Source organism: Alligator mississippiensis, chromosome 3 (genome assembly GCF_030867095.1).
Source record: "Alligator mississippiensis isolate rAllMis1 chromosome 3, rAllMis1, whole genome shotgun sequence".
NCBI lineage: Eukaryota > Metazoa > Chordata > Crocodylia > Alligatoridae > Alligator > Alligator mississippiensis.
The window spans coordinates 272,231,417-272,242,683 of NC_081826.1; the positions used below are offsets into that span (position 1 = coordinate 272,231,417).

General features: G+C 36.9%; 1 protein-coding gene across 2 annotated transcripts in view; it reads left to right on the top strand.

The window, feature by feature from the left end:
* The window catches only part of EMB (embigin), a 38,091-nt gene extending 27,142 nt beyond the window's left edge, over positions 1 to 10,949 (top strand). The window contains exons 9-11 of one of the 2 annotated variants that reach the window (XM_014594155.3): positions 19 to 52; positions 3,540 to 3,615; positions 5,197 to 10,949. In XM_014594155.3, the coding sequence (XP_014449641.2) occupies positions 19 to 52; positions 3,540 to 3,597 (92 nt within the window). In that variant the 3' untranslated portion in view covers positions 3,598 to 3,615; positions 5,197 to 10,949. The remainder of the gene's footprint in view (positions 1 to 18; positions 53 to 3,539; positions 3,616 to 5,196) is intronic. The other variant, XM_019496121.2, reaches the window with a different exon arrangement.
* Positions 10,950 to 11,267: the final 318 nt, after the last annotated feature.

An 11,267-nucleotide genomic window follows, 5' to 3' on the forward strand; every position in this document is an offset into this window, starting at 1 on the left:
TTTTTCTTTGTCACACAGAAGGTGAAAAAGAATTTGAACAAATTGAGCAACTGTAAGTAATAACTTATTAGATAATATATGCTTGCACTATGCTAACCTGTAAGAGACAAATATCAAATAATGTTAACACCAGATAACTTGGAATAAAAAAGATTCTCAGGTCTTAACATAACTTGATGTAAAGAATAACAGTATACTTTCCTATGTATTGTTCTAATTCCCTTCCTTGAAGTCTTTCCAATTCCCATTTTGCCATGTACCAGCATGTACCAGAATACAACTTCTCCATCTTGTTTAGTTCTTCATCTTCATCTTTTTCTATATCCTGTTTTGGGCTTTTTATTTATTTATTTATTTTGGTAGTAGTCATTGTTTTGATGCATTTTTTTATTACTTGCCAACCTGGTACAATGTCCATGTACTTCTCTCAAACTTCCCGACACTGAGGGAGAACATTTCAGGTGGAACAATCTCCATCTTTTATCTATATGCTTAATGTTTCTAGTTTAGTGTTACATATACTAGGTACCCTGGAAAACCCTACATACAGGGAGCATATACACGTGCAGTTAATTTGAAGCAATAAACTCCGGCACATATTATGCTGGATTTTATTGATTCTGGGCACTGTGTTTGAATGTGCGCTCAACCCACAGCACATTGATCTGGGTTGGAGCAGTCCCAGCTGTCAGGGGGCCCAGGGGCTGCTCCAGACTGGCTCAACACGCTGTGTAGGTGTTAGCTGGGCCACAAGGGTGCTCCATTGCAAGGCTAACCAGCAGGCAGCCCCTGCACTGAAGCACCCTTGTACCCCAGCTAGCCCTGTCAGCATCTACATGTGTGTTGCTGCACACTAAAAAACTCCACCACAGGATGCTACTTGTATTTACAAGCACTAACCTGTGGTGGACTTTATTAGTTTGCTATGGTCTAACAGGGCTTCATGTTTAGATGTTGAAATGTTTACTGCGGAGCTAATTAGGCAGCTCCACAGTAAACATCCTGTGTAGACATGCCCACAGTGGAGCTGGTTTGTTAAGCTGTGTGACCAGGGATAAAGTAGAGAAGATTTGGGGAAGAAGCATTTTTCAGGAATTAGCATGATCTAAGCCTGGCATGTCTCACCATACTGGCAGTTTTTTAGCTCAGGATATGGAGAGGACCTGCATCCGTAAGGCTAGATGGATACACTAGCCACTTGCTTCCTTTTGGTAGAGTGCATCAGACACAGGGAATACAGCAACTTTGGTGCTGAGAAAGCAGGTAGCTTTCTGGGTGAATTCCTTCTGTGCTCTTATGCAACTCCAGGTGAACACCAGATATGAGATTTAAACTTCTGTGGATACAAAGTTATATGCAAACATTAATGTACTGTTTCCTAGAAATAACTATGGTTGCTTGCAGATGTGGGGGGAAAAAAAAACCCCAGCAAAAAAGTGCTTTACTAGAAGAGGAAGCACATTAGTTCAACCCAGATGGGTTTTTTCCACCTCTACAAGCAGTCTGTATTTCTACCTTCAGAAAGTAGAATCCTGTGCTCTACCCCCTACTCTCCCCACATGCCTCCCAATTTGCTTCTCAGCCATTTCAAGGACTTCCTTCTTTACTTTTTCCATTTGTCAAGTACCTGATCTCTTCTTTATCCCTTGGTATGTTGTTGGCACCATTTTTCTATAGTTCCTACTATCTGAAGCCATGCTCCCTGTTTCCTTTTGCCTCATCCACTCATCCACTTATTTCCACAGTCCCTGTATCCTACATGCTGTCTAGTTCTGCTGCTATTTACTTAATTCCGTCATTATATTCATGATGTTCTAAAGCATTTTGGGATATTGTGGATGTCCTATATCAAAGACAGAGTAGTTCCCTTAGCTTCATATTACCATATTTTTATCACAAACAGCCTTATTGAAACTGAGGTCTGTTGGTCTTAAAAAGAAAAAAAAAAAAGCTCTTACTCATATCATTTAATATGGCATTTTCATGGGAGCTTGAAATGGTTCCTTTATAGCAGCTTAATCTTTACCTAGGAGATTGGAGTTCTCTTCTATTGGATAAATGCACATTTAGGAAATATTAATTAAGTGTTCACAATTTGTCTCATTGCTATGGTTTTATGGTAAAAAAAAAAAAAAAGTATATTAGTAGGTGCTTAAATGCAGCTTGATGTACCAGGTGATCTGGATTTCTTTTTCTATAGAGTCAGTTCGTTGTTTTAGATTATAACTTTTTAAAAATCAGATTGTTGCCACAAATCATTTTGGCTGCTGAGATAATAACTCTTCCCATCTGAAATACTCTCTAATACCTGTAGGTATTGTTAGAAATGACTGTGAAATGAGATAATGGTTTCAGTCCTTTTCCCAGTGATCAAGAGTCCAGAACACACAAACAGTCACAATTGATGCTTGTGTGGAATGACCCCTTTTGGTAGTGTCACTAGAGAAGCTAAGGATGAAATATTATACTATGGAGCCCAAACTGTCCCTAATAAGCGACCTCTCCAGAATTGACTGGAATACCCTGGCAACTAAAATAGGAAACTATGTGCTGTTGTCACAGGTACTGTTCCTGCCTATTCAGCAGATAGGGTTGTTTTTATTAGGTAGACTCCCACAACCTCCCTTTTAGCATGGCATGAATTTATCCTGTTGAAACTAACAATTTCAGTTTTGCTATTGTTATAATACATTATACTTAACTTATGTGCATACTGTAACTACATAAAACAATGCCAGTCCCAGCTGGTCCCCTATTGCTCACACTGTGTCAGATAACCTATTGGTTATCTACACATAGGTTAAACGTATAAAATGCTTACGTGCGTAGCACATTTCAAACCCTTTATCTACTTTGTAAAGTAACCGCATTCTGGTTAAGTTCCTGGAAATGTTGAAAAGGAAGCAGATGCCAAAAGGGGCTGGTAAGCTTCACAGCTGCTATTAGAAAATGAAAGTGACTGGTCTGCCTTGGGGCTGCTAATACCACAGCACTGACACTGCTGTAAACAATGCTCATTAACTACACAATGTTGTCAGTGAAGTGATACTGGCAACCAAGAAACTGATTCGCTTTGTGATTTTCAAGGTTTCTAAAAGTTAGTTTCATGGCTGTTAGAAACCTTGAAAATGATAGGTCCTACTCAAGTTCAGGACTGCTAAGAGAGTGTACTTAGTGAGCATTGCTTTTATTAACTTGCACAAGTGGATATTCTGGATAAGTGCGCAGCCTTTTTTCAATCATGAAATGGAGAACATTGTTAATTGTGCCAATATTACCTTGCAAGTATAATAACCTATTCCAAAGTTTTTTAAGAATAAAAAGAAAAAAAAAAAGACTGATTTCAGAAAGCACTGGAATGGTTACTACCTGGTTGGTAAAAAGACCAAATAAATTATTTCACTATCATATTTTATTAGAAAAAAATACAATGCATTAATTTTCTGCTCTGTGTTTTACAATCTTTGCATGTTAAAAGTTTGTTTTGAGTTTTGAAGTTGAACATGTTTTGTTGTTTTTTTCCCCCTTATTTTTAATAGAAAATCAGAAGAAAGCAATGGTGTTGAAAATAGCAGTACCAGGCATAGAAAAGTTTAAATCAGTTCCCAATCCAAGGTAAGTAAAGGAGGAGGCATATTAGCAATTTACTAAGCTATTCTGTGATCAGAACATTTAAAAGGAAAAATTTATTTTGTCCTTATCATATCTATTTTCAGTGTGCATTATGTAGATGTGGCAGAAAGTTGGAGTGAATACAGATAATACTCATTCATCATTGACAGAACTTTACAATTAATTCAGAAATCCAACTCAATGCTACGTTTTAATTTAGATTTACCATGTTTGGGATTTACTTGTATGTATGTAGTAATGAAAATTTACACAGCAATTAAAATTGGGATGAAATTTTTATTAAAAATTGGGAAGAAGAGGCAAAGCCATAGTCATGTGAGTGTTCCTTAAACACTACTCCTTAAACAGTCATGTTGCCATCAGTGTGATTGCTCATGTGCATTAGGATTACTCATATTGCAAAGACTTTGTGGGATTAGAGCCAAATAAAAAAGAATCTCCACAGTGAGAGCAGGGAGTGAAGGAGCCATAGGTAGCAGGAAGGATAGAATTTATATTATAAAATTTGGCCTCAGTAGAAGTAAGCAGACAGAGGGAGGGAAGCAAAGACCCACAAAGAACAGAGACAGCAGAGAGAAACTGTTGTGAGAGGAGTGAGCGACAGAATGGGGTGGGAAGAGCAGGTGTCATGTTTCTGGAGAACAAGAAGTGTGTAGAAAGATTGGAAGGTTATCACTGAGGAGGCCAGTTACAGCTTCCTGGTTCTCTACCCCAGTCACAGTTCTAGCTCAGGCTAATTTTAATTTGGGCCGAGTCTGCCAGCTGAGGACAAAACCCTGAGCAATCCAGAAGTTGTGTCTATCCCCCGTACCCCTTAACTGGTGTTCCAGCATTCCACTGATCTGCCCCAATAAGAGATGGCTTATGGTAACCTTATAGTCCATGTGCATATGAACCGAAAGGAGTAGTGTCAGGTAAAGCCCATATGAAACAAATGCCCAGATGAGAATGAGATTGAGGTGTATTTTACAAAAGTACCTAAGAAACATAGGAGCCAAAGTTCCGCTGACTTTCACAGAATCTTAGGCTCTTAAGAGCCTAAATCAGTTAGGAAACAGACCCTAGTTCTCTTTTTTTGCACCAAAGTGGCAGGTTCAGACTCAATCTGGGTGAGTAGTGTCTTCTAACCTGCATCTCATGTTCCTTGAACAAATGCCTCGATCACTAGGCTGTTGGGCTAGTAGGAGGGGTCCTGATGTATTTCACTTCTGACCAGTATGCACACATAGTAAAACCTGCTGGAATAAAATCCCAAACTCTGCTTAAGGTCCATAAAACTCAGATACATGGCTACGTACATACCACTTAAGCATGTGAAGGGTGAATTCAGCCTCCAGCCCTATGTTCCTAAGTCACTGAGACCCAAATGTTCAAAGATGCTTAATGTACACTCAGTGGTGTTAAATTTTATTGAAAGATTGAAAATATTCGGGAACATTCCCAGTCCAGGACTGATTCAGAATTACGTTGACAATCTAAAGAAGTTAAATACAGTAGTAAGTATAAAACAATTAGCAGGATTTATGTCAGTTGGCAATAATATGTATGTTCTCTTTAATTCAGGAGCCTTCAAATCAAGAGAAAGCAAACTACAGAACGATATATTACAACTATGTATTTCAAATATCTATTATGCTTCTAATTAGAGCTTTCCAGATGTGTAACCAAAGTCATTATCTCTTATAATGTTTTTAAAATATAGACATGAAATTGCCTTTCTGCTAAATAATCACTTTATAAACACAGTACTGTATCCTAATATTGCACATACACATGGGCTGTCTCATGCCTGTTGTGTTTATGTTCCTTCTAGTAAAAAAGCAATCTTTCTACTACTCAAAAATCAGTTAGTTAAGACTAACCATGTTAGTCTTAGCCTATTAGGCTTTGCTTCCTGCATTGGGTCCAATCCTGCTTTCACTGAGGAAACAAGTGATACAGGATCAGGGCCATTATCTAACAATGAATATTATGGAGGTAAGTTCACCTTCACGAAAGTACTTTTCAATCTTGAAGTGCTTACACCAAATAAAAATGCCTTTTACTAGGAAATTGAACAAATTCAACACAAACAAGCCTTTTTTCCTACCAAAGGACTGATCAAGGGGAATCTTTATCATAGTTCTTATGCAATATATATATATATTTTTTTTTTTACAATTTCTTAGGAAAATACAAAAATTCTCATTTTTTTTTTTTTTTATTTAGTATCATTTTATAGATGAGGAAGTTTAAGGTGCTACAATTGCTTTGACTTCCTGACTGAATACAAAAGGCCACATTTTGTACTATAACACTATGGCCAGTACTTCTCAAATTAGTAAATAAATGACTATACATGTACAGTACTGAAAGTCCCTAGCACTGACTCAAACATCAATGGCCAGATATATTCCATATATCGGGCATGGAGCAGGCGTAAGTATCTAAGTACTCTTTGGTCCTGTTTGAACCCCTGAAAAGCTTAATACCAAAAATGAGCAAGTCATCCTCCTCAATGCTTTTCTGTTAGTCTTAATGGTCAGATAATGTCATGTTATAAAAATATAAAATTTTCAGGGACCTGACCAGGGTACAATAAATTTGAACTTAAGGCCTAATTTTGCTTAGATGCCTAATAGGTAGTATAGAACCTGGACACAAATATCTGCCCTAATTAGGCAACCTCCTGTTTTTAGAGCTTACCTGAAAGTGTCCCTGAATCTAATAAGTTCAGGTCTTCTGTATGTCACTTAGACGACACTAATGGCCACTTTCGATGACCTTTACTGCTAGTCCTATTGGACACTAGAAAGGTTTTGCTGTTCTGGATATTTACATACCTTCTTTCACCTCAAAGAATTAAGGAAAATAAGCAACATTAACCCAATTAAATTAACTGTATTGTTATCATTGTATTTTATTTAATGTCCCCATTCTTATGCAAATTGCCAATGACCACAAATGGGCAGGGCCTCGCTTGTATAACTTATGCAAAAGACAGTACTTCCAGAAGAACAGTGACATGTTCCCCCATTCTTGGATTTTGGTGTAATACTAGTAGCCAAGCAGGCTACCTACAATCCTCACTACCACCTCCTATAACATCCTAGATTATTCTTTCATAAATTCCCATTTAGGTAAAGAGATGGGTCTAATGCTGCTTAACTTGTGAGACCAGTTAGAACCACAGTACCAAATGATACAGCTGCAGGTAGTCCTGTAATAAGCCATTGTAATAAACCACAAGCCATTGCAGCTTGTGAAGTTGCCACAGAACTAATACCAGCAATTAAGGGTGCCAGTTAGTTACAATATATATTCAGCAAATGAAACCTATACATTGGTTCATTTCCAGCAGTAAGAATTTATCTGAAAATTCTTCCCCATGCTCCCTCTGATCAGTTGATTGGTGGAGAGGGGTGGCTATCACAGGAGAATGCCCCCCACATGCTGATTGGATGATTGCTGGGAAGGGAGGGGATATTCCTTGCAGGATCCCCACAGGGCTTTCTGACAGCTTGCCCCTGGATGAGCTATCACAGAGCCAGTGCTCTCCCTCCCTCTTCTTGGAAGGGAAGAAGGGATAACAGCAGACTATGGTTCTCTGGTTGTGGGTATCCTCCACACCTGAAGAAGTAGACAATCATTCAAAATAGATCAGGAGAGAGAGAGAGAGAGAGATGTTCCCCATGTAAATCTAATTTCCTTGCAAAAGGCTCAATTCTCTTTCACAAGAAATCTCTTGAACAAATGAATACTCTCTCTTTTTGTGCCAAGAAAATGGTTTCTGTCCTGGCACAAACCTAACACCTGTTCATTACCATTGTGTAATTGACTGCTTTTCCATTACAAACTCCTGCTTGAGTCCACAGAAGAAAATTAAGCATCCTTTTATTTAAAAGAAGCAGGGAGCATTTATTTTAAGTAAAGGAGAAAACACTCAAGAACTTTTCCCTTGTCCCTGTGAAAGTACTTTAAGAAACTAATGTAGGCAAATATATGCAGCTTCTTGTTCAGGAGAAAAGAAAAGCCAGCGCTTAAGTTGCACAGACTACAATGTCAATGCTATTTTGCTGTTTGGCAAACAAAACAGACAAAAAGAAAATATGATTAACACACAAGACTGAGAAGGGGGTGCTTATAAAACCTTGTTTACAGTCTTTCTGGATCTGGAAGTAGTAGTTACTGTCTGTAATGTTGGTTTTGGGAATAGATATCCAGTTTGACTTGTTTTAAATTAAAGAATGAGTTTAATGTTGTACCCTAATTAGCACAAAGTTTAAAGGCTAAATAAAAAGCAGAGTCTCACATGTTTGGATAGTGATCACTGATAAAGATTTCCCTGGTCAAGATACTGTGTTTTATTACACTCAGCCTCAATCTTCCAGTGCACTACATATAAACCAAAACAGTTACAGCTTTTATATGAATTTGTATCATTATCATATTCATATTTATTGTTAGAGCAAGTAAAGATACATTTACTATTTTAAAAAATAAATTGCTTGATTTTGTTGTTCATCTATTGATTATGTTAATGAATAACATTCCAAGATTATAACCTTTTTTGGTAAAAAAAAACAAACTTCATACCTAAGGACTTCAGATTATTTATTAAACTTTAGTGTTTATTTGGTTTGTGATGCATGTTAATCTTCACTTGATACACATATTTAATTCCCAAACTAGAAATGTTGGGAATTATGTGCTGCACTAGAATATAACCCAAGAGGACTCTTAGTTTTTGTTCTTTTAAACAATATCTTGCAAACATTTCTGTAGAATTTCTTGCTTCTCTAAGACATCCACAGTAGCCAAACATGAAGAGTTAGCTTTATATAGCTGCAAGTGTCCTTAAATGAAGTGCATCTTGGCACAGCAGTTAAAAACAATATCGGGGGAAAAGGTACAGGCCATTTGTACCTATTGGCATAAATTTAATATATTTCAGAATTGCCTGCCATATAAAAATACCTATGCATATTAAAGTAGTAATGATGAAGTGATTAAGAATCCACAGCATTTTTTTGTGGATACCCTCGTCTCCTCATAATAAAACTATTAGGCCAAATCCTGAGAGAGACTGAGAACTGCACTCCTGCTAATTTAATTGAAAATTGACAGTGCCTGCTTCAGAGAACTGCATCACAGATGCTCAGCATGAATCAAGTTAAGATTCCCTCTCAAGAAAAGAAAAAGAGCAACTCTGCTTCCCATCCCATGGAATCTCCAGAGTCTCTAACTCCATCTCCATCATACTTCTGTGCACTATAATCTGATATTGTACTGCCAAATCTCCCCCTTTTACAGAATCTATTTTATGTACATGGTTGCTACAAGCAAAAGTTCCTGGATATTTATTCTGTGATTCCAGACATCAAGCTAGAGATGAACAAATACTTACTGAAGAAAAACTACCCAGTCTGTGCATATTCAAATGGTTACTGTACAAAGGTATGTAAGCTACTTTACATATCTATTTAATATGCATAGGACAGGGCAGAGTTGCAGCTTATAAAGTAATTCGGAGCTACATAGGTTTTTGTAAGCAACAGATTACTTTTTCAGATATTGTGAATGGACTTTGATAGCATGGTCCTTTTATAGGATTCTACAAAGCAAGCTGCTGCTTACAAAAGCATATTCATCTCAGAACTGGTCTATAAGGTACCATGCCTTCTGTCTGGCTTCAGACTAACACAGCTAAATACCTCTCATTTACAATGCATGTGCAGGTTCTATCAGGACAATTTAAGAGGCCTGTCCTGAAATTCTGGGAAGTAATAATTAATTAAACAAAAAAAATCTAGGAAACAGAAGCCACAAAAATACAAAAGCAGAGCCAAAATCATCCTTAAACCAATTACTCTTCAAATACAATGCACAAGTAATTCTGGCTATACACATTTTAACTTCTTGGGTCCTTATGCTTGGAGCTAACTGTACTGGTTGACTTGAATCTATGCACTAACTGTGTCTATATCATGGTTTGTTACATATATTCAAAGGTCAAACTTTGCTCGCCTTAACAGTATATCTCCTATCACACCCACCTCTATCTTCCCAACCCTACCATCACAGCTCAGATTTCTCCCCCAAGCAGAAAATATTTGCAGGAAATTCCACAAGGTGACTCGTATAGACTTTTCTGGCTTCCAAGCTCCTGAAACCCATAGGTAATTTACTGGGAAGAGCAAAGTAAGCTCTTGTTTTCCTGGGTAGAATGGACTTCAGGCAGCTCTAGGACCAGACTCAGATTCAGATTGCTGACTGCGGGCAACGAAGTTCTCAAATTTGGAAGCTAAAATCAGTCTCAATTCTAAGACCATGAAGTATCCCATGCTGACAAAATGCTGAAGGGTAGCAGAACGTAATTTCCTATTGAAGTCAGTATCCCTAGTTTTCTTTTTGTATGAGTTTCTGAGCACCAGCTTACTACTTTGAATCAGCAAAAGTATAAAATTTTTGCATAGCTCTGTACCTATAGGAGAGACACAGAATGTTAAATTCTTGGAGTTTTTCATCCTCCCCCAGCAGCTTGAACTGCTATAGCAGATTTACTGTCGATTGATTATTTTATCATACCAGTTCATCCATTTGTAATCTATTATTGCTGGTCTCTTCATGACCCTGATAAAAGATTGGTTATAACCTAAGAGGTTCAATTCTTCAACCCTAAGTAACAAAAGCACATCTTTCTGGGATGTACCCTTTGAATTTATAACTGCTAAGTATTAATAGTTTGGCTCATGTATTTTTATGTTAAAATTAAATGTTTGTTTATATTATTGTGGAATTACATGTTTCCATCTTTTAAAAATATATTGATTTCTCACAGAAGTGTATTTTGCTAATGAGCAAAGAATATGATTCTTGTTTATTTAACAATAGAATAAGAGAGAGAGAGAAATTAATCAGATGAGATTTACAATCAACTGATTTCTGGTTTTTTGTTTTCTAAATTGACATTACAAGTTATGCAACAGTGCCTTGAAGGAAGGAACAAATTTAACATGTTTTAAGTTCATTTTTGTGTTTTGCAAGAACTATCTTTGTGTTTTCAGAGGAAGCTTGATGGTAAAAATCTAGTCAATGATTACTGAGTCTAATGCTGTTTATCTTGCTTGCCTTATTTTACATTTTGAATGTAGATCTGTACTCACTCATCTGTGTTATATTGTCCTGCCTGAACTGTAAGGTATGCGTACTCAGTGGAACATTTATTTCTTATATGTTCGCTATAAATGCAATAACAAAAAGAATGGAAATAGTGGGAACAGGCAATACTGTATATACATTTAAATGCAATAAACTTAATGGAGAAGGCTGCCTAATATTTATTTGTTTCTTCGATAGTAACTTAAGTAAGAGTCAGAAATACAACAGCATATTCTCAGGGTTTTACTTTCTAGAATGGCATATTCTATTGTGAATGACACCTGGGAACACTGGAAATAAATCCCATTTCAACGGATTATTTTCATAATTTCATTTTAAAGGTCGTATCTCCCAAATCTTTTTTAGCATAAAGGAGAGCGATGCCCTGACTATTCTTTGGGGAAATGAAAACAGAGACTGAATCATTATTTCCCCCCTTTCTTTTTTAATCTACATAAGTAAAATCATTGTACAATAATCTCTCCCCTTTTCCC